The 22,275-nt window shown below is 41.6% G+C and overlaps 1 protein-coding gene across 32 annotated transcripts in view; it reads left to right on the forward strand.

The window, feature by feature from the left end:
• The window catches only part of GAPVD1 (GTPase activating protein and VPS9 domains 1), a 105,125-nt gene that overhangs the window by 79,115 nt on the left and 3,735 nt on the right, over positions 1-22,275 (forward strand). For 17 of the 32 annotated variants that reach the window (XM_009002943.5, XM_078326828.1, XM_078326815.1 and 14 more), the window contains 10 exons: positions 785-872; positions 1,820-1,900; positions 6,411-6,533; positions 8,951-9,080; positions 10,150-10,256; positions 10,554-10,713; positions 15,517-15,704; positions 16,174-16,387; positions 20,151-20,223; positions 21,573-21,770. In XM_009002943.5, the coding sequence (XP_009001191.1) occupies positions 785-872; positions 1,820-1,900; positions 6,411-6,533; positions 8,951-9,080; positions 10,150-10,256; positions 10,554-10,713; positions 15,517-15,704; positions 16,174-16,387; positions 20,151-20,223; positions 21,573-21,770 (1,362 nt within the window). The remainder of the gene's footprint in view (positions 1-784; positions 873-1,819; positions 1,901-6,410; positions 6,534-8,950; positions 9,081-10,149; positions 10,257-10,553; positions 10,714-15,516; positions 15,705-16,173; positions 16,388-20,150; positions 20,224-21,572; positions 21,771-22,275) is intronic. The other 15 variants (XM_078326844.1, XM_078326889.1, XM_078326864.1 and 12 more) reach the window with 1 other exon arrangement.

Below are 22,275 nucleotides of genomic sequence, written 5' to 3' on the forward strand. Positions count from 1 at the left end.
GCATTTACTTTTTTCATAAGTATTTATTGAGTGCCTCATTTACACCAGGCTCTGTATTAAGCCTTCGGTTTATTAACAGTAAGGAGATAGTGCCTACCCTCAAGCAGATGACACTGTGCTTCAAAAGGCACCTATATGGCAATCAGAAGAGTTTTTGCCTTCTTATTTCACAGACCAACTTATATCCTTTTAGCCTGAGCAACATAGTAGGACCTTATCTCTACAAAATAAAAATTAAACATTAGCTGGGCAGCCGGGCGCGCTGGCTTACACCTATAATCCCAGCACTTTGGGAGGCCGAGGCTGGTGGATCACGAGGTCAAGAGATCGAGACCATCCTGGTCAACATGGTGAAACCCTGTCTCTAATAAAAAAATACAAAAATTCACTGGGCATGGTGGCACGCACCTGTAGTCCCAGCTACTTGGGAGGCTGAGGCAGGAGAATTGCCTGAACCCAGGAGGTGGAGGTTGTGGGGAGCCGAGATCACCCCAGTGCACTCCAGCCTGGCGCATAGCGCCTAGCGCCAGAGTGAGACTCTGTCTCCAAAAAAAGAAATTAGCTGGGCGTGATGGTGTGTACAGCTGTGGTCCTAGCTACTTGGGAGGCTGAGGGGAGGTCGGATTGCTTGAGCCAGGGAATTCGAGGCTGCAGTGAGCTGTGACTGTGCTACTGCACTCCAGCCTGGGCAACAGAATGAGATCCTGTCTCAAAAAAAAAAAAATCCTTTTCTTAGTAATTTATCCTATCAAACTCCAAATAAAGCCTCCAACTTTTTCTACAGACTGAAGAACGCAAAGATAGCGATGATGAGAAATCAGACAGGAACAGACCTTGGTGGAGAAAACGTTTTGTTTCAGCCATGCCTAAAGGTAATTTTATAAAATATTAGAACGCTGTATTAGCAATAAGAAGTGAAGCCCCAGAATCTCTTCAGAGAGCCAATATCTGAATTCCTCTGTGAGACTTGCTGGGCTTGTTTCTAGCTACTTTGAGGGTGTAGAAAATGGTTTCACTCAGATGAATGCTAAGGCAGAGCTTTAGAAATGTTCTTTTTCTTTGCAGGAAGTGGTAGTGGTTTCGTAAATGGAAGTCATGCCTGTCACTATTGTTTAAATATCACATACCATTGAAGTTAAAATATAAGGACTTTTGACATATATATTGCTATTAATTATTGCAGGAAAATGGGACACTATTGATAATTAAACATTGAAAATTTATCCTTTACATTCCTGGAATAAGTTTAAACTTTTTATGTCTATGTTCATTGAGAATGTTTATATGGTAAATATCAGTGAGTGTTTATTTTGAAAGGTAGCTGTATAAAATTGTTTACTTTTTTGGAACAGCCTGGCATCATTTGAGTTGGCAAAACATCTCTTCCTGAAAGGAGAGATCATCCAGGAGTAAAGATAGGAACTTCTTCCAAGGGCCTCTTCTCAGCACGGTGGCACTCAGGAACTCTGGGGAGAGCTGCTCTCATGCCATACTCAAGCCACTTGATGAGGATGAGAATGAAGCTAGGAGATTTGAATGGGTTGCTTTTGAGCAGAGGTTAAGAGGTAGTGGTTTTGATTTAGTCCCAGTGGATTCCTGTTAAATCATTCTTCCTATGACAGATGACTTCAAAGCAGATTCTGAAAGCTCCTTTAAAAACCTTCAATACTATTTTAAGGACAATTATCAGTCAACACTTTTAATTTCTTAGCTTTTAAACTTTTCAGCCTCCTTTCGCTTAGAAATTTTGGCACACCAGTTAACTTCCGAGTAGTGCAGTATGTTATATGTCACACTACTGACTTTATTTAATTTCCAGCTCCCATACCATTTAGAAAGAAAGAAAAACAAGAAAAAGACAAAGATGATCTGGGGCCTGACAGATTCTCAACACTCACAGGTTTGTAGACCCATGGACTTCCTGGCTCCTTCATTCCCAGAGCACATATTTCATAACACTTTTTCTTGGGTACCATAAGCGTTGCCTTTTTAGAAGAGTGTGTCTGTGTATGTACAGTGGGGAGTATGTTCTTCATAGCTCTGTGGTTTCCAGTTGGCAGCCACAGTAAACCCCAGTGTGCTCTTCCTGCAGACTGCTACCACCATCATCATTCTCATTATCATTACTCTGTTTATGATGAGGCCCCTGATCCTGAGCCTCAAGGTGTACCCTACAACTCGCCATCTAGTGGGATGGTGACACACAATGCCTTTTAGGAAAGTGTGGTTACAGTTTTAGAGCTGTGCATGCTTTCTCTTTGGATCATTGATTAAATAGTTTTCTCTAACAGTGATCATAGAATTCTGTGTTTATTTTCATCTATAGTTTGTTCTGGATTATTCAGGATCACAGTGAAATTCTGTTTCACCTAACTGTTTCCTTTTTTTGTGATAAACTGTTTGTTCAAACAATATAAATGCCAACCATTATACTGAAAATTTAAAAAACTTTACTAATTTTTTACAGCTTGAATCGTTTTAACATTGCCATCTGACCCAAGGAAAATACAGCTGGGGATTGGGTTTTTACCTTATTAAGCGTTTGTATTTCTGCAGCTGCTTAATGAGCACCCTAAAAAGGAGTTAGAGTAGTGTGAATGACCCAGCCTTGGGTGTGATAGCTGTGTATTATCTCCAGTGCCTATAGAGCATCTAGAGCAAGTTTGTCCAACCCATGGACCTCAGGCCACATGCAGCCCAGGATGACTTTGAATCTGGCCCAACACAAATTTGCAAACTTTCTTCAAACAGTAAGAGATTTATGCAGGAACCTTTTTTTTTTTTTAAAGCTCATTAGCTATAATTAGGGTTAGTGTATTTTACGTGTGGCCCAAGACAGTTCTTCCTTTATGGCCCAGGGAAGCCAAAAGATTGAACACCCCTGGTCTAGAGGGAAGTTCATTTCTTCTTCTTTTTTTAATTTTGATTTTGAATTGTTATCCTATTAAGTTAAAGTGAAATTTTTGTTTCGTTAAATAGTTTTATTCCAAAAATGGGATAGATAATAGGATAAGAATATCCTCCTCAAATAGTTTAGCATTACAGGTGGAATCCCATTTTAATGCATGTTATTCTAATGTTTAGTTCCATATATTTAGATGTATTTCCGTATCCTAGCATATAAGTCCTTGCTTTATTTGAAATGGTAATTTCTCCACAATAAAGGGATTTGAACAGCAGGAAATATGCTTACAGGCCAAAATTCCCTGCTGAGAGTAGCCAAGCCTGTCCTATTCAGTCAGTAAATACTTACTGACTATGTGCCTCATACCAGGCACTGTACTAAGTGTTGTGGGTATTAAATCAAATCATGCATGACCTCTGTTCTTCAGGACCTTCCAGTCTGATTGGGAAGAGTTGGAAAGACATTGTCCTTTTGGCAAAATATTTATGTATTCTTACCACATGTTCCTAATGTTAGAAGAACACCAGTATTTACAGAGTGAATTACTCTTAATGACATCTCATGTTTTAAAAACGTTGAATCACTAACTTTGAAGAAGTTATAAATTATTTTTATTTGTTTGTTTGTTTGAAGGAATTATATTTTACTTACCCTCTTTGGGCAGTATATTTTTCTTGATTTTTAATACTGGAACTAGAAGCTAAATAGAGTAGAATAAGTCTTTTTCCTAAAGTAATTTGTTTTCTTTGGCTGTGATTCAAGCAGGTTAGCTCCCCTAATGATCCAGAAATTTCTACCCAGTCCTTATTAATGACTCATTGAAAGTTATTAAACCAATTTAAACATGTTATAGGAGGAAATTTTCTAGTAGTCTGTTCATAATTCTGTAACCCTAATTTTTATTTTACTGTTATCTCCTAATCTTTTTCCACATTTGTACATGGCTTTTTCTTGATTGAATTAGATTATGCTGTGACTTTGTATTCTTGTTTTACCAAGTTATTTTATAAACCCTCTCCCAATTTCTACTAGACATAGTTGGGTTTTAAATTATTTTTATTGGCTATAAAATAATTTATCATGATTTTACTGCAGTGTAAATGTTCTTTTACTATTGGCTATTTAAATTTTTTCCAATTTTTTATTATGAAAATAGTACTCACAGATTTATATATATTGCATTTTTTGTTCATTTTAATTATTCTCTGGGGGGACAATTTTTAAGAACAGTGTTAATAGAAATAAAGATTATAAGCAACTTTGTGAGTCTCACTGTGTTTAGCCATAATGTATTATATTGTCCCTTTTTAAGAGCTCTCAACAGCACTCAAAAGTAATAACCTACTGGGTGAAGTGGGCCATGCCTGTTATCCCAGTTCTTTTTGGGAGGTCAAATTGAGAGGACAGCTGGAGGCCAGGAGTTCGAGGTTACGTTGAGCTGTGTGCCACTGCACTCTAGTCTGGGTAACAGAGCAAGACCTTGTTTCAATTAAACAAAAAAACACGCAATAGCTAAAAAGTACTTCTTCTTCAAAACAAGATTCTGTAATGATAAATATGTTATGAGTTTACATTTGGAGAAAGATCCAATTTTATTAGGAATCTCTTACGAATTCAAATACTGTTATAGCAGAAATGCTAAATTACTTTGGAAATCCTCTCTATATACAGTTATCCCTCAGCATACTCAGGGAATTGGTTCCAGGACCCTTGCTCCCTGGCCCATACCATAATCCCTGCATACTTGAGTCCTGCAGTTGGCCCTGTGGAACCTGTATGCGAAAAGTTGGCCTTCCCGGTATGCTTGTTTCACAGCTCTCTGTGAAATGTAGTATTTTCTTCTCTCTCTCTCTCTCTCTCTCTCTCTCTCTCTCTCTCTCTCTCTCTCTCTCTCTCTCTGTCTCTCTCTCTCTTTTGAAACAGAGTCTTGCTCTATTGCCCAGGCTAGAATGCAGTAGCATGATCTCGGCTCACTGCAATCTCTGCCTTCTGGGTTCAAGTGCTTCTCCTGCCTCAGCCTCCCGAGTAGCTGGGATTGTAGGCATGCACCACCATGCCCAGCTAATTTTTCTATTTTTAGTAGAGACGGGGTTTTGCCATGTTGGCCAGGCTGGTCTTGAAGTCCTGACCTTAGGTGATCCACCTGCCTTGGCCTCCCAAAGTGCTAGGATTACAGGCATGAGCCACCGTGCCCAGCCTAATACGGGATTTTTAATCTGTATTTGATTGCAAGAAACTGTGTGTAAATGGACCTGCGAAGTTCAAACCCATGTTGTTCAAGGGTTGTTCAGTTTACTACAATTTTACGGAGACATGAAAACCATATATTTGTTTCATGAAAACAGAAGAAGATCCTATGAGCATGCTACTTAACTTCTCTGTGTCTTGATTTCATCTTCTGTAAAATGAGAATAACAACAATATTTCTCTGTGAGGTTGTTTGATCACTAATTGAGATAATCTCTATAAGGTGCTTAGCACAGTTCCTGGCGTATGGTAAGTTCTCAATAAATGTTAGCTGCTATTAGCTGCTGTGAACACACACACACACACACACGTATATATGTATGTATACACATGCATATTTGATATGTGTGTTTTTATAATTTTCAGAAAATGGGATTCTACCAGAATGTGACCATTTATGGCCTCCTGCCTGGCCTAGGTCTATTCCAGGAGTTTGTGTTTCACTACGGAACTTTGTTCTGTAGATCTATAGCAATCCCTTGCTTTAACAACCAGTTAATTAATGACTACCATTTTAGACTTCAGGATAATATTTTTGATGTGCTGCTTTTGACAGAGTAATGGTCCTGTCAGTAAACAGTGCTGCATTTGTGACTGTGATAAGCTTTTTCTCTGTGCATCTCAGGTACAGTTTCCAGCACTCCCCAAGAATGTCTAGATTCTCTAGGAGTGCCTCTGATATCACTGCATGCACAAAAGTGCTCTATTCCAGCAGCTGCGCTGTCATGGTGAGATCTAGTGAGATAGAATATGAGTATTACTGGTTTTCAAACGCGTGGAGAGAGATTCATAAAGGAAGAATGGAAAAGGATATTGTTATTATTTAAAGGGGTTTAAGTCTAAATTCGAATTGTTTTTTTTTTCCTCCTTCAGCATAGAGATGTCTGAATAAATGAAGTCTGCTTATAAAAATGCACTGTTGGAAGTTCTGTTAGCATGAATTGCTGATAACAGTGATTTGAATGTAAACACTTTAGAAATCCGTCATCCATTCAGTCTGCGCTGAACTTTGACATTGTCATTTTGGTGATGATGAGAAGGTGGAGCTACTCTTCCCAATTTCCTGCTTTGGCAAGGCTCTCAGACCTAGAAATGGGATGAGTAGGCAGCTGCATGGTGCCTCTTAACATCGAGATATGTGCTCTTTTTAAGTCTTACCTCCTAATCCACCTTTGGGATTATGCTACTGGTGTCATACTAACATCAGAGTGGGTACAAACCAAAGGGGCTAATTCTCTCACTCTCCTTTCCTTTGCAGATGATCCTAGCCCTAGACTCAGTGCACAAGCTCAGGTTGCTGAGGATATTCTGGACAAATACAGGAATGCCATTAAACGGACCAGCCCCAGTGATGGAGCAATGGCAAACTATGAAAGTACAGGTGATAATCATGACACAGATTTGAGTAGTAAACTTTTATATCATAGTGATAAAGGTAATCTGAATTTACGTGGCCTTTAAAAGAAAGAATAGCTAAGGGAATCAATCTACTACCTCAAAATTACAGACTATCTGAATGTTTAAATTGATGTCTTTCTCTGGACTCTCCTACTAGGCCTGGGTACCCCTGAATATTCAGATGCCTTAGAGTTGTCATCCTTTGCATCTGGGATGACTGGCCCACAGGGAGTTGGGGCATACTTTAATGGGAGGAGGTTCTTTTTTACTGTCTACAGCTTTCTAATTGTATCCAGTTATGTACACAGTATAGCTGTGGGAGCAGACTATTGGGACATGTTATCCGTTGTCACCTGCTACTTGTTTTAAAGGATTTAGTTTTTCTCATAATGGAATACTGAGTAGCTTTCAGAAAAATGAGATACAGTCCCCAAGATAAATGAAGGGGAAAAGTATAAAAACATAAATAGGAGCTGAGCAAGGTGGTTCACACCTGTAATCACAGCACTTTGGGAGGCCCAGGTGGGCGGATGACCTGAGGCCAGTTCGAGACCAGCCTGGCCAACATTGCAAAATCCTTTCTCTACCAAAAATACAAAAAAATTAGCTGCATGTGGTGGTGCATGCCTATAATCCCAGCCACTCAGATGGCTGAGGCGTGAGAATCGCTTGATCCCAGGAGGCAGAGGTTGCAGTGATCTGAGATGATGCCATTGCACTCCAGCCTGGGCAACAGAGCAAGACCCTGTCTCCAAAAAAAAAAAGCATAGATAGTATACTGCATAAATATGTATTTATGCTTATATACACATAGAGTAGCTTCTGGAAGTATCTCCAACAAACTGGTAACATGAGTTGGCTCTGAGGAAGACTCCCAGGAAGCCTCAAAGGGAGAGTGGGTAGAAAGGAGAACTTCCTGTATTTTTTTATTTTGAGTAGTTTCCAAATAACAGAAAAATTGAAAGAATAATACAATGAAGGTTCGTATACCCTCTATCTAGACTTATCAATTGTTAATGTTTTGCCACTTCCCCTCATGTTTATATGCCCCCCCCCCACACACACACACAGAGAGAGAGTGTGTGTGTGTGTGTGTGTGTGTGTGTACACTTTTTTTTTGATACGGTCTGATCTTACTCTGTCACCTAGGCTGGAATGCCATGGCACAATCATGGTTTACTGCTGCATCCTCAACCTCCCCAGGCTCAGGTCCTCCCATCTCAGCTTCCTGAGTAGCTGGGACCACAGTCATGTTCCACTGTGTCCAGCTAACTTTTGGTTTTTTTTGTAAACAGGGTTTCACTGTGTTGCCCAGAAATACAAAAGTCATGTCATAGTGGTCTCTCCCTATATCTTTTCCTGAAGCATTTGAAATTATCTGCAAAGAATAGGATATTTTCATATTTAAACACAATATATTTATTATATTTTGAAACTTTTTATTCTTTTATCTTTTAATTTTTTTGTAGAGTGAGGTCTTGTATGTTTTCCAGGCTAGTCTTGAATTCCTGAGCTCAAGCGATCTTCCTTTCCCATGCCTGGCTATACTTTTGATTTACATATTTTTTTGTTTTTGTTTTTGTTTTTTCGAGGTGTGTCTCACTTTGTTGCTCAGGCTGGAGTGCAGTAGTGCGATCTCAGCTCACTGCAAACTCCACCTCTCGTGTTCAAGCAATCTCCTGCCTCAGCCTCCTGAGTTGCTGGGACCACAGGTGTTCACTACCACACCTGGCTGATTTTTGTATTTTTCATAGAGGCAGGGTTTCACCATATTTGTCAGGCTGGTCTTGAACTCCTGACCTCAGGTCATCCGCCCACCTCGGCCTCCCAAAGTGCTGGAATTACAGGCGTGAGGTACCGCACCCAGCTATTCTTGATTAAGACATAAAACCAAATTTGGAAACCCCAGATCTGACCTTGCTGCGTTTGTGAGTTGCTCCCTGGCTTGTTCTTGGGTGTAGCAGAAAGACCTCCAGTAGGGAGAATTAGGAGACCTGAACCCATAGTCAACCTCAGCCATTGGGCAACCAAGGAATTTAGAGCAAGCCATTTTCTGACTGTGCAGAAGCCCATGTCTATAAAATAAGGGTATAAAATGCTTTTTGAAGCCTCTTTTTGTTCCCTGGTTCATTGAGTCTGATTACAATATATTAACTTTATTAAGTTAATGTTGACTTTCATTGTTTTGCATTAGAATTGGATAAGAAGTAAAACCACTCTCTTTTCAGCAACTAGTCTCTTGATTGTTGCTACTGATAATTCAGTTAAGTATTTGAAGTTTGTTTTTTCTTTTTTTCCCAGAGAGCTCTTATTGTTAGTCAATGCTAATTTATTCTTGAATTGCTCTGAATATTCCAAATGAACCTGGTTATCCTTTTCTTGGGGGTGGGTTTTGTTTAGAGGTTATGGGTGATGGTGAAAGTGCACATGATTCTCCCCGTGACGAAGCACTACAGAACATCTCAGCTGATGATCTCCCAGACTCTGCAAGCCAAGCAGCCCACCCGCAGGATTCAGCTTTCTCTTATAGGTATTTTTTTTTATAGGATTTGGGGCTTTAGGGTTGGGACTTTTCAGCACCATTGCAGTCACGTCAAGTCAAGTGATGTGTTGAATCAATAAATGTATAAAGCAGGGTGAGAAAAATGAAATGCTGTTTACTAAGAAGACTTTGTTTCAGTTGTAGATGTTATGTATCCAAAGCTTTAATTCAAGGATTTTAAAAAACTTGGCATGGTAGCTCACCCCTGTAATCCCAGCACTTTGGGAGGCTGAGGCAGGTGGATCGCTGGAGCCCAGGAGTTGGAGATGAGCTTGGGCAACATAGCAAAACTCTGACTTTATAAAAGAGAAAAAGGAAAAAAAGAGAAAAGAAAAGAAAAAAGGGTTTCTTGTCAGGTAGTGCACTTATCTTGTGCCGTCATCAGTCATCAGCATTTCTCAAGAGATATGCCAGGAGGCATTCCAAATCTGGGTGTTGGGGGCTTCTGACTTCTATGGTTCCTCCCACTCTGCCATAATATGCTTTTCTGATTCTTATAACACCTATCATGGAACTCAGTGTATGAAAAAAGGTCAGAAAGGATTTGTTGTTTGATTCTGTTGCCCTAAAGAATGGTCCTTGCCCCACGCACTTTTATCACCTGGCTTCTTGGGTAATTAGAAAACCTGTTTTTTGAGAGGCTGAGGTGGGTGGATCAACTGATGTCGGGAGTTTGAGACCAGCCTTACCAACATGGAGAAACCTGTGTCTACTAAAAATAAAAAATTAACTTGGCCCGAGCGTGTTCGCGCATGCCTGTAATCCCGGCTGCTTGAAAGGCTAAGGCAGGAGAATCATTCAAACCCAGGAGACGGAGGTTGCGGTGAGTTGAGATCGCGCCATTGCACTCCAACCTGGGTAACAAGAGCGAAACTCCATCTCCAAAAAAAGGGAAAAATGCCTGTTTTTTTAAGTGGAGTGTCAGTTAAAAATTAACTTTTTAAAAATGTTTGAAACATTTGGGTCCTAAGGTAACATTAATTTATATAGTAAATATTTGTAAAATGTGACCATATCTGGACAAAGAAATTAATGTGTTTTTCTACTCATTCTTCAGAGATGCGAAAAAGAAACTGAGGCTTGCTCTTTGCTCTGCGGACTCTGTTGCCTTCCCAGTGCTGACCCATACAAGGAATGGTTTACCAGACCACACAGACCCAGAAGGTAAATTGCTACAGGATTATTTTTTCCTGTGTTTATGGGTTGCACCATAGGAAATTGCCAGTATTCAGCTATTTAAGCTGTACTGCAATTCCATATGGTTCAGCTTAATATGTTTATATTAGTTTCACTTAAGAGCACTTTGGTTACTGGTTTATTAAAGTATTTTCTAATTGGGAGTGGCAGTACAGCTTAGTTCTAATGATACATGACAAAGCAGAATTAACATCTCAAGTGCTGAGAGCTTAATTAAACCCATGGAAATTCTCAATAATAACAATTCTTGTTTCTTTTATTTAGACAATGAAATTGTATGCTTTTTAAAAGTTCAAATAGCCGAAGCAATTAATTTACAAGATAAGAACTTAATGGCTCAACTTCAGGAAACAATGCGCTGTGTGTGCCGTTTTGATAATAGGACTTGTAGGAAACTGCTGGCTTCGATTGCTGAGGACTACAGGTAATATACCACACCTGTTCAGTTTTTAAACTTAGTTTTTAGCTGCAAGTGTTTTCTTTTTGATCCTTCTTTCTTTTATTTTTGGAGATGGAGTCTCGCTCTGTAGCCCAGGCTGGCATGCAGTGGCATGATCTTGGCTCACTGCAACCTCCACCTCCACCTCCCGGCTTCAAGCAGTTCTCCTGCGTCAGCCTCCTGAGTAGCTGAGATTACAGGCACGTGCCGCCACGCCCAGCTAAGTTTTGTATTTTTAGTAGAGATGGGGTTTCACCATGTTGGTCAGGCTGATCTTGGAACTCCTGACCTTGTGATCCTCCCATCTCGGCTTCTGAAAGTACTGGGATTACAGGCGTGTGCCACCGTACCTGGCCTTATCCTTATTTCAGAACTACAAAGTGCTTGGCCATATTTTCCTGGACGTAGATTTCTGTGTTAGTCTATTCTTATGCTACTGATAAAGACATACCTAAGACTGGACAATTTACAAAATAAAGAGGTTTATTGGACTTAGAATTCCATCTGGCTGGGGAGGCCTCACAATTATGGCAGAAGGTGAAAGGCATATCTCACATGGCAGCAGACAAAAGAGAGCTTGTGCAGGGAAACCCTCCCTTTTTAAAAAAACCATTAGATCCTGTGAGACTTATTCGCTATAGTAACAGCACAAGAAAGACCTGCCCCCATGATTCAGTTACTTCCCACTGGTTCCTTCCCATAACACATGGGAATTCGAGATGAGATTTGGATGGGGACATAGCCAAACCGTATTATTCTACCCCTGGCTCCTCCTGAATCTCATGTCCTCACATTTGAAAACCAATCATGCCTTCCCAGCAGTCTCCCAAAGTCTTAACTCATTCAACATTAACTCAAAAGTCCACAGTTAGAAGTCTCATCTGAGACAAAGCAAGTCCCTTCTGCCTGTGAACCTGTAAAATCAAAATCAGATTAGTTACTTCCTAGATATAATGGATGTACAGGCATAGGGTAAATATAGCCATTCCAAATGGAGAAATTGGCAGAAACAAAGGGGCTGCAGACCCCATGCAAGTCTAAAATCCAGCAGAGCAATCAAATCTTAAAGCTCTAAAATGGTGAACTCCTTTGACTCCATGTCTCACATTCAGGTCACACTGATGCAAGAGGTGGTCCTTTTTTTTTTTTTTTTTTTTTTTAAAAAAGATGGGATTTTGCTCTTGTGCAATGGTGCAATCTCAGCTCATTGCAACCTCCACTTCCTAGGTTCAAACAATTCCCCTGCCTCAGGCCTCCCAAGTAGCTGGGATTCCAGGCATGCACCACCACGCCTGGCTAATTTTGTATTTTTTTTTTTTCTTTTTTAGTAGAGATGGGTTTCACCATGTTAGCTGGGCTGGGTTTGAACTCCTGACCTCAAATGATCCACATGCCTCAGCCTCCCAAAATGCTGGGATTATAGTCATGAGCCACCGTGCCTGGCCAGGTTTCCCATGATTGTAGGCAGCTCTGCTCCTGTGGCTTTGCAGTGTACAGCCTCCCTCCCAGCTTTTTTCATGGGCTGGTGTTGAGTCACTGGCTTTTCTAGGTGCATCGTGCAAACTGTCAGTGGATCTACCATTCTGGGGTCTGGAGGACAGTGCCCCAGAAGGGACTCTGTGTGGGTTCTCTGACTCCACATTTCCTTTTCACACGGCTCTCAGATTCTCCATGGACCCTGTCCTTGCAGCAGACTTCTGCCTGGGCATCCAGGTGTTTCCATACATCTTTTGAAATCAAGGCTGGGTACAGTGGCTCACACCTGTAATCCCAGCATTTTGGGAGGCTAAGAAAGGCAGATCATGAGGTCAAAAGTTCGAGACTAGCCTGACCAACATGGTGAAACCCTGCCTCTACTAAAAATACAAAAATTAGCTGGGCACAGTGGCACACGCCTGTAGTCCCAGCTACTGAGGAGGCTAAGGCAGGAGAATTGCTTGAACCCAGGAGGCAGAGGATGGAGTGAGCGAAGATTATGCCACTGCACTCTAGCCTGGGCTACAGAGTGAGACTCTGTCTCCAACAAAAAAAAGGAAAGAAAAGGAATTTAGACAGAGGTTCCTAACCCCCAATTCTATACACCCACAGGCTCAAAACCACATGGAAGCTGCCAAGACTTGGGACTTGCACTCTCTGAAGCTACAGCCTGAGCTCTAGTTGGCCCCTTTTCAGCCATGGCTGAAGTGGCTAGGAGGCAGGACACCAAGTCCCTAGGCTGCATACAGCATGGGATCCCTGGCCCAGCCCATGAAAGCATTTTTCCTCCTAGGCCTCTGGGCCTGTGATGGGAGGGGATACCATGAAGACCTCTGACATGCCCTGGAGACATTTTCTTCGTTGTCTTGGGAAATTAATATTCAGTTCCTCATTGGTTATGCAAATTTCTACAGCCAATTTGAATTTTTTTCTCAGAAAATGGTATTTTCTTTTCTATTGCATTGTCAGGTTGCAAAGTTTCCAAACTCATATGCCCTGCTTCCCTTATAAAACTGAATGCTGGCCAGGCATGGTGGCTCACACCTGTAATCCCAGTGCTTTGGGAGGCGAGGTCAGGAGTTTGAGACCAGCCTGGCCAACATAGTGAAACCCTATCTCTGCTAAAAAATAAAAATATTAGCTGGGCATGGTGGCACACACTTGTAGTCCCTGCTACTCAGGAAGCTGAGGCTGGAGAATCACTTGAACCCTGGAGGCGGAGGTTGTGGTGAGCCGAGATCATGCTACTGCACTCCAGCCTGGGCAACAGAGAAAGACTCCGTTTCAAAAAAAAAAAGAAAAACAATTAGCTGGGCATGGTGGTGGTGGGCACCTGTAATCCCAGCTATTTGGGAGGTTGAGACAAGAGAATTGCGTGAACTTGGGAGGCAGAGGTTGCAGTGAGTTGAGATTGCGCCACTGCACTCCAGCCTGGGCAAAAAGAGTGAAACTCTGTCTCAAAAAAAAAAAAAAAGAAAACTGAATGCCTTTAATAACACCCAAGTCACCTCTTGAATACTTTGCTGCTTAGAAATTTCTTTTGCCAGATACTCTAAATCACCTCTCTCAAGTTCAAAGTTCCACAAATCCTAGGGCATGGGCAAAATGCCACCAGTCTCTTTGCTAAAACGTAACAAGAGTCACCTTTTCTCCAGTTCCCAATGAGTTCCTCATCTCTATCTGAGACCACCTCAGCCTGGACCTTATTGTTCATATCACTGTCAGCTTTTCATCAAAGCCACTCAACAGATCTCTAGAAAGTTTCAAACTTTCCCACATTTTCTTGTCTTCTTTTGAGCCCTCCAGACTGTTTGAGCCTCTGCCTGTTACCTAGTTTTAAAGCCACTTTCACATTTTCAGGTGTTTTTTTAGCAGTACCCCCCCACCCTTGGTATCAGTTTACCGTATTTGTTCTCACGCTGCTGATAAAGACATACCTGAGACTGGGCATTTTGCAAAAGAAAGAGGTTTAATTGGGTTTACAGTTCCATTTCGCTGGGGAGGCCACAATCATGGCAGAAGGTAAAAGGCACATCTCACGTGGTAGCAGACAAGAGAAGAGAACTTTTACAGCCAATTCTCCTTTTTAAAACAATCAGATCTTGTGAGACTTACTATCATGAGAACAGCACAGGAAAGACCTGCCTCCATGATTCAGTTATCTCCCACCGGGCCCCACTCACAATGTGAGAATTCAAGATGAGATTTGAGTGGGGATACAGCCAAGACATGAATTTCCAAGCAACATATTTGGATATTTAATCTGGAAATGTAGTTACTAATGAGCAGTTTCAAATAGAAGAGAGCAGTTTACTTCAGCTTTGCACAAAAGCAGGTAAAGAGATATGCCTATATGTGAGGCCAAGACAACTAGACTATCATATTCCTTTTTTTAGAGGCAATAGGAAAGACTACTTTCCTGGACCAGAGAAGCAGAAGTAGCCTTAGGAATTGCTGTGCTTTTTCCACTGCCAGTCCCATGCTAATGATTATGGAGAAAAATGTAACTGAGACGCTTAGGTAGTAAGGAAGCTTCAAGGCTTAGGGAATGGGCACTCTGGTGATTGTTACACTTAGACTGTAAGCTAGTAATTGGTGAAGGATGTTTGTGACCTAGTGATGTGTAACCTGTATTTGTTATTTTTAGTCATCTCTAGCTGTCAATTTCCTGTTAAGTATGAGGTCCCATAGCTCCAATATAAAATACACCATGTATGCAAAGGGCTTACTAACATTTAGTGAGTTAGGTAACTAAGTCTTCAGCCCCATAGATCCTTCCAAACATGCAAAATGGGTTTGTTCTTCAGCTGGCACCATGATCAGTCTCTACCATGTCTGCCGCCTGACATTCTACTTTGTATGTTTGCTACTGAAGAGAGCACAGACATACTACTTTGTAAAACCAGTCTGTACAGTAAATTTTTTTTCTTTTTGAGACGGAGTGTCGCTCTGGTGCCTAGGCTGGAATGCAGTGGCGCAATCTCGGTTCACTGCAACCTCCACCTCCCGGGTCAAGTGATTCTCCTGCCTCAGCCTCCCAGGTAACTGGGGTTACAGGTGCACACCACCATGCTCGGCTAATTTTTGTATTCTTAGTAGAGACGGGGTTTCACCATGTTGGTCAGGCTGGTCTCGAACTCCTGACCTTGTGATCAGGCCGCCTCAGCTTCCCAAAGTGCTGGGATTATAGGCGTGACCCACTGTGCCCAGCCACAGTAATTTTTTTTTCTAAAGAAAAGTTAGGACCCTTATTCTTCAAAGAAAGTATGTACTGAATATATATGATGTCATGCAAAGTATTTTTCCTTTTAGGAAAAGAGCCCCATATATTGCTTATCTCACTCGTTGTCGACAAGGACTACAGACCACACAGGCTCACCTGGAAAGGCTGTTGCAAAGGGTTCTGCGGGACAAAGAAGTGGCCAATCGATACTTTACCACTGTCTGTGTGAGATTACTGCTTGAGAGCAAAGAAAAGAAGATCAGGGAATTCATTCAAGGTAACTCAATATCTTTAAGCATCTCCTCAGCTGTAATACTGTTGGGAAGATTTGGAAATACTGCTTTGTTTTGCTAGTTCAAGTATCTGCATGCGTTAAATACCTGTTTATTTTATTGAATCTTAAACTTTGATGTCAAACCAATAAATTGCATTTCTCTCTTGGATTGAATGTTTATAGTTTATTTTTTAAATTGGGGACATTTGGATTTATACAAATTTTCTCTTTTTTTTTAAACCAAACATTTTTTTAGGAACATTTTTATAATAAATTTCTTGCACTTAAACTTTCACATATTTCTTACTTTCTCCTGGTTTAATTAGGTGGATACATATTGTTCTAAAATAAACCACACTGATTAAGATGATGGTGTCTTCATAGCTAGTTATTAAAATTATATAATTTCCTTTTTAAAATTATTCAGATAGTTTTTATTAAACTATTTAAAAATTATTATTATTCTTTGGAGACTTTCAGAAACTTACAGCAGCTGATGATAAAACTGCTCAAGTGGAAGATTTTTTGCAGTTTCTTTATGGTGCAATGGCCCAGGATGTCATATGGCAAAACGCAAGTGAAGAACAGCTTCAAGATGCACAGCTGGCCATTGAGCGAAGTGTGATGAACCGGATTTTCAAACTTGCTTTCTACCCTAATCAGGATGGGGACATACTTCGTGACCAGTGAGTATTTTTTTTTTTTTTTTTAAAGAATTTTTTTATTTCATTCAGATTTTTTTTTTTTCTTATTTTTTTATTACATTTTAGGTTTTGGGGTACATGTGCAGAGCATGCAATACAGTTGCATAGGTACACACATGGCAGTGTGTTCTGTTTGCTTTCACCCCTTCACCCACATTTGGCGTTTCTCCCCAGGCTATCCCTCCCCACCTCTGCCTCCCACTGGCCCTCCCCTTTTCCCCCCAATAGACCCCGGTGTTTAGTACTCCCCTCTCTGTGTCCATGTGTTCTCATTTTTCATCACCCGCCTATGAGTGAGAATATGCAGTGTTTCATTTTCTGTTCTTGTGTCAGTTTGCTGAGGATGATGTTCTCCAGATTCATCCATGTCCCTATAAACGACACAAACTCATCATTTCTGATTGCTGCATAATATTCCATGGTGTATATGTGCCACATTTTCCCAATCCAGTCTATCATCAATGGGCATTTGGGTTGATTCCAGGTCTTTGCTATTGTAAATAGTGCTGCAGTAAATACTCGTGTGCATGTGTCCTTATAGTAGAATGATTTATAGTACTTTGGGTATATACCCAGTAATGGGATTGCTGGGTGACCAGTGAGTATTTCTATGCTGAGTGCCTCTGTGGGACTACGTAGGGATCTGCCAGGTAGCCCATATTTTAGGCAAGCTATACGTGTAACTTAGTATCTGATTGTAAAAGGAAGTGCATCAGTTACCATTTTTCACCTGACAGAGTTACAGGATCAAAAAGAATGGTAATACCTAGTTTTCAGGGATGTGGACACTCAAGCTGGAAGGAGTAGAAATTGATATGGCCTCTTTGGAAAGCACTGCTGTTTACTCTGCCTTAACTACTCTTCCCTTCCTTCCTGCGATTAAGTCTTACTCATCCCTCAGGTCTTGACTGAAGTGTTGTTTTCCTGATGAAACCTCTCCTGACTAGGCTACATCCTGTTAGGGCTCTGTCAGGTCTGGGTGCCTTTCTTTAGCACTTGCCAGTTGCTATTTGACATCTGTTTAAGTCATGGTTTTTCAATCCAACACTACTGACATTTGGGGCCAGGTTGTTGATGATGTGGGAGGCTGTCCTATACATTATAGGATCTTCAGCAGTGTCACTGGCCTCTACACACTAGATGCCATTAATACCCCACCAATTGTGACAACCGAATGTCTCCAGACATTCCCAAATGGCCCTTGGGGGGGTGGTGGCAAAATTCTTTCCTATTCTTTTTTTTTCTTCTTCTTTGTTTTTGAGACAGGGTCTCGTTTTGTCACCCAGGCTGGAGTGCAATGGCACGATCACAGCTCACTGAAGCCTCAACCTCCTGGGCTTATGTGACTAAGTGATCCTCCTTCCTTAGCCTCCCAGATCACCGGTACTGTAGGTGCACATGTGACACCTGGCTGATTATGTATGTGTGTATGTGGAGTCTTGCTCTGTCACCCAGGCTGAGTGCAGTGGTACAGTCTTGGCTCACTGCAACCTTTGCCTCCTGGGTTCAAGCAATTCTCCTGCCTCAGCCTCCCTAGTAGCTAGGACTACAGGCATGCGCCACCATGCCTGGCTAATTTTTTTTGTATTTTTAGTAGAGATGGGGTTTCACCATGTTGGCCAGGCTGGTCTCGAACTCCTGACTTCAGGTGATCCCCCATCTTGGCCACCCAAAGTGCTGAGATAACAGGTGTGAGCCACTGTGTCCAGCCTTGTTTATTTTTTGTAGAGAAGAGGTCTCATTATGTTGCCCAGGCTGGTCTCAAACTGCTGGACTCAAGCGATCCTCCTGGTTTAGCCTCCCAAAGTGCTGGGCTAAGAGCTGGGATTATAGAGCATGAGCCACCGCACCTGGCCTCTCCGTCTTTCTTAATCACTGGTTTGTGTGATAGATTGATGAATGTTCTCTTCACACTGGCTTGTTCCCTCGGCAAGACCGGGAAATAATGCTTTTATTAATCACTCTAACAGCACCAGGCACAGTGCTTGGCTTCTAATGTATGCTCATTATGTATTTATTAAGAATGAATAGTTGGCCCGGTGCAATGGCTTACACCTGTAATCCCAGCACTTTGGGAGGCCTGGGTGGGTGGATCACCTGAGATCAGGAGTTTGAGACCAGCCTGGCCAACATGGTGAAACCCCTTCTCTACTAAAAATATAAAAATTAGCTGGCCCTGGTGGCACGTGCCTATAGTCCCTCCCAGCTGCTCAGGAGGCTGAGGCAGGAGGATCGCTTGAACCTGGGAAGCAGAGGTTGCAGTGAGCCAAGATCACACCACTGCACTCCAGCCTGGGCAACAGAGGGAGGCTCTGTCCTAAAAAAAAAAAAAAACTTGGAAAAAATTAACCTGGAATGGTAATATTGGTTATTTTGGGGTAGTGAGACTATGGAAGATTTTGCAGTTTTATTTTTACTCTTCTGTATTTATTTTTTTCTTTTCTTTTCTTTTCTTTTTGGAGACAGAGTTTTGCTCTGTCACCCAGGCTAGAGTGCAATGGTGTGGTATCAATTCACTGCAACCTCCACTTCCTGGGTTCAAGCAGTTCTCCTTCCTTAGCCTCCTGAGTAGCTGGGATTACAGGCATGCACCACCATGCCCAGCTAATTTTTGTATTTTTAGTAGAGCTGGGGTTTCATCATGTTGGCCAGGCTGGTCTTGAACTCCCAACCTCAAGTGATCTACCCATCTTGGCCTCCCAAAGTGCTGGGATTACAGGCATGAGCCACCGCGCCCAGCCTTCTGTGTTTTCTTGAGCACTGCTTCACAACCCTGTTTCTGACCTCAAGCATGTTAAAGTTGTTACTGTCGTTCTTAGCAGGGACAGTGGCTTACTCTGTGTGACTCTCGGCTCTGTGTAATAGGATCTCCGGGTGTGGGTTATGTTTGTGTGAAATATTTTTCATGGAAATTTTCAGATGTTGCATAGATATTTGAGAGAATTCACTTTCCTACGAAGTGGGTTAGGATTCTTCCAGTCTACCTTCCTCATTTTTTCATGGTCTCAGAGTATTTGACCCATCCCAGTCTTCTAAATATGCCAGATGGGGCCTGTTTTCTCTCCAGAGCACCAGTTTTTTTGCTTTAGGCATAGAATAAGGAGTGGGGACATTCAAACCATATTGACTACAAAGAGCAACTTTGAAGAAGATTATTTTTCCCTACTCTCCATGGCATTTCTGCAGGCTTTATAGAGTGTAGAAAGGCAACAGAGGAATTGGAAAGAACATTAGCAGCCAGGAAGCTGGGTTCAGCCCCTCTACTGACACCTGTGTAGCTTAGGCAAGTGTTTTACCTTTTTAAGCGTAACTACTTCTCTTCATCTACAAAATGAAAGGTTGGGTGAATGGTGGAGGCCCTTCTCCATGTAATTAATGTCTTTGGTTTCTGGCTTTTGATCCTTCTACTTCCTCTCACTTTTTTTTCCCCCTCACTATCTTTTCCTCTACTTTACAAAGTAATGTGTCCAAGCACTCCTACTAAGGGCTCCCCTCCTCTCTCCCTTGCCATGCTGTCCAGTCCAGAGAGAAAAGACTCCCTCTCCTTCCTGCATCCCCTTGGCTCACTCAGTGTTTCTGATTAGATTGGAAAGAATACTTATCTAAGAGGCTCAACTCTTAGCTATAATCCATATCTAGCAATAAGTCAACATGTTTCAAATGTTTTGTAAAAATCAGTGATGACTATTTGTGTTCCTTATTTTCTGAAATGTATATTTACATTTGTATTTTGGGGGGTTTTCAGGGTTCTTCATGAACATATCCAGAGATTGTCTAAAGTAGTGACTGCAAATCACAGAGCTCTTCAGATACCAGAGGTAATACAGGTTTATATAGCATGGGTAATGTTAACTAAATGCTGCATGGTATTAATCCACATAATGTTACCACGTTTTCAAGGAACTGAAATATGGCAAAATATAAAAAACCTCATTTGCACCCAAAGTAATTCAGTCTAACTGCAAAGTGGCCAAAGATGCTTCCAGAGGTTAAAATTCCCTAATCTGAAATAGTAGAAAGCCAGCTGGGAGGATCCCTTCCTTGAAGCCACTCCGTGCCCAGGCAGGACTTCTCAAGCCAGCCCTGCTCTCAGGGGCAGTACCTCTCCATCAGTGCTTTTATAGTCATATTTCTGCAGAAATGTTTTGAAGAAGCAAGAGGCTGGTAGCACTCCAAAGAGTGAGAAATATGCTGTCTCAGGAGAGTTCATTGCATGTGAATGTGATCTCAGATTACCTTTTAGTCATTGATACTAGCATTTCTGTCCTATGTCTCTTACAAAATAAGAAAACGGGAAAATTTCAGGTATTTGTGCTTTCTGGTTGTTTTTGTTACAACCTCCTCTAATGAGACATTAATTAGCATAAAATTTTAAATGTCTTTGGTTTTTTGAATCTGTTATTTCTAGAGGAATTACTGCAACATGGTACATATTTTTAAATTAACCTCCTTATCACACATGATAAATCTGGTTCCTGTGTAGAGCCAGTTTAAGCTAGTTTTAAGAAAAAGTTCTCTTTTAGTAGTTTGTTTGTACTTCTGGAATCAGCTACTAAATGTAGAGAAGTTCCATTCTAGCTATTTAAGAAAGAGAATGGCTTGAAATTTTGTGAATTCTAGGTTCTGTGCTGTTCCCTTTTTCTATTAATGAATATCTGGGTTAACTATTTTTAAATGCAAAGCAACTTAAAAGTTTTTGCCTGGTGCGGTGGCTCATGCCTATAATTAACTGCAGTACTTTGGGAGGCTGAAGAGGGCAGATCACCTGAGGCTGGCAGTTCGAGACCAGCCTGACCAACATGGAGAAACCCCATCTCTACTAAAAGTACAAAATTAACCAGGTGTGGTGGTGCATACCTGTAATCCCAGCTACTCCGGAGGCTGAGGCAGGAGAATCGCTTGAATGTGGGTGGCGGAGGTTGCGGTGAGCCAAGATCGCACCATTGCACTCCAGCCTGGGCAAAAAGAGCGAAACTCCATCTCAAAAAAGAAAAGTTTTAAAGTTATGCTTCAGTGTTTGGTGGAGGGGGAAGGGGCTTGCAATGTGGTTTTACCAAAGAAAAAACAACCACATTATCCTCTGCCTCCTGTCATGGAGGTTGCGGTGGTCACTGCCCAGGATTGCCATTGGATTCAGAATCTGTGTATTGTCTGTGGTCTCACCTAGGTTTATCTTCGAGAAGCACCGTGGCCATCTGCACAATCAGAAATCAGGACAATAAGTGCTTATAAAACCCCCCGGGACAAAGTACAGTGCATTCTGAGAATGTGCTCTACAATTATGAACCTCCTGAGCCTGGCCAATGAAGACTCTGTCCCTGGAGCGGACGATTTTGTTCCTGTGTTGGTGTTTGTGTTGATAAAGGTGGGCCCCTTACTACTATTATTTAAGGAGTTATGTGGAATTCTGAGCAGGTAGCACAGGACTTCACACAGTGGTAGAGATCTTGGTTCTTTCCCAAGTCACAGGCTCTGGATTATGCAGAACGAAAGTGCCTAATGTCAAGATTTGTTTTTTTTGAGACAGGATCTCACTCTGTCACCCAGGCTGGAGTGCAGTAGTGTGAACTCAGCTCACTGCAACCTTCCCCTCCTGGGTTCAAGCAATTCTTGGCCTCAGCCACCCAAGTAGTTGGGATTACAGGCATGCATCACCACTCCCAGCTAATTTTTTTGTATTTTTAGTAGAGACAGGGTTTCGCCATGTTGGCCAAGCTCATCTTGTGGTCTCGAGCTGCTGGCCTCAAGTGATTCACCCACCTCAGCCTCATGAAGTGTTGGGATTACAGACATGAGCCACTGTGCCTGCCAAGATTTCTTACCTTAGGGTTTTCAAAAGAAAGGATGGGAGGAGTAGATTTCTAGATGAA

Source organism: Callithrix jacchus, chromosome 1 (genome assembly GCF_049354715.1).
Source record: "Callithrix jacchus isolate 240 chromosome 1, calJac240_pri, whole genome shotgun sequence".
NCBI classification, from domain to species: domain Eukaryota; kingdom Metazoa; phylum Chordata; class Mammalia; order Primates; family Cebidae; genus Callithrix; species Callithrix jacchus.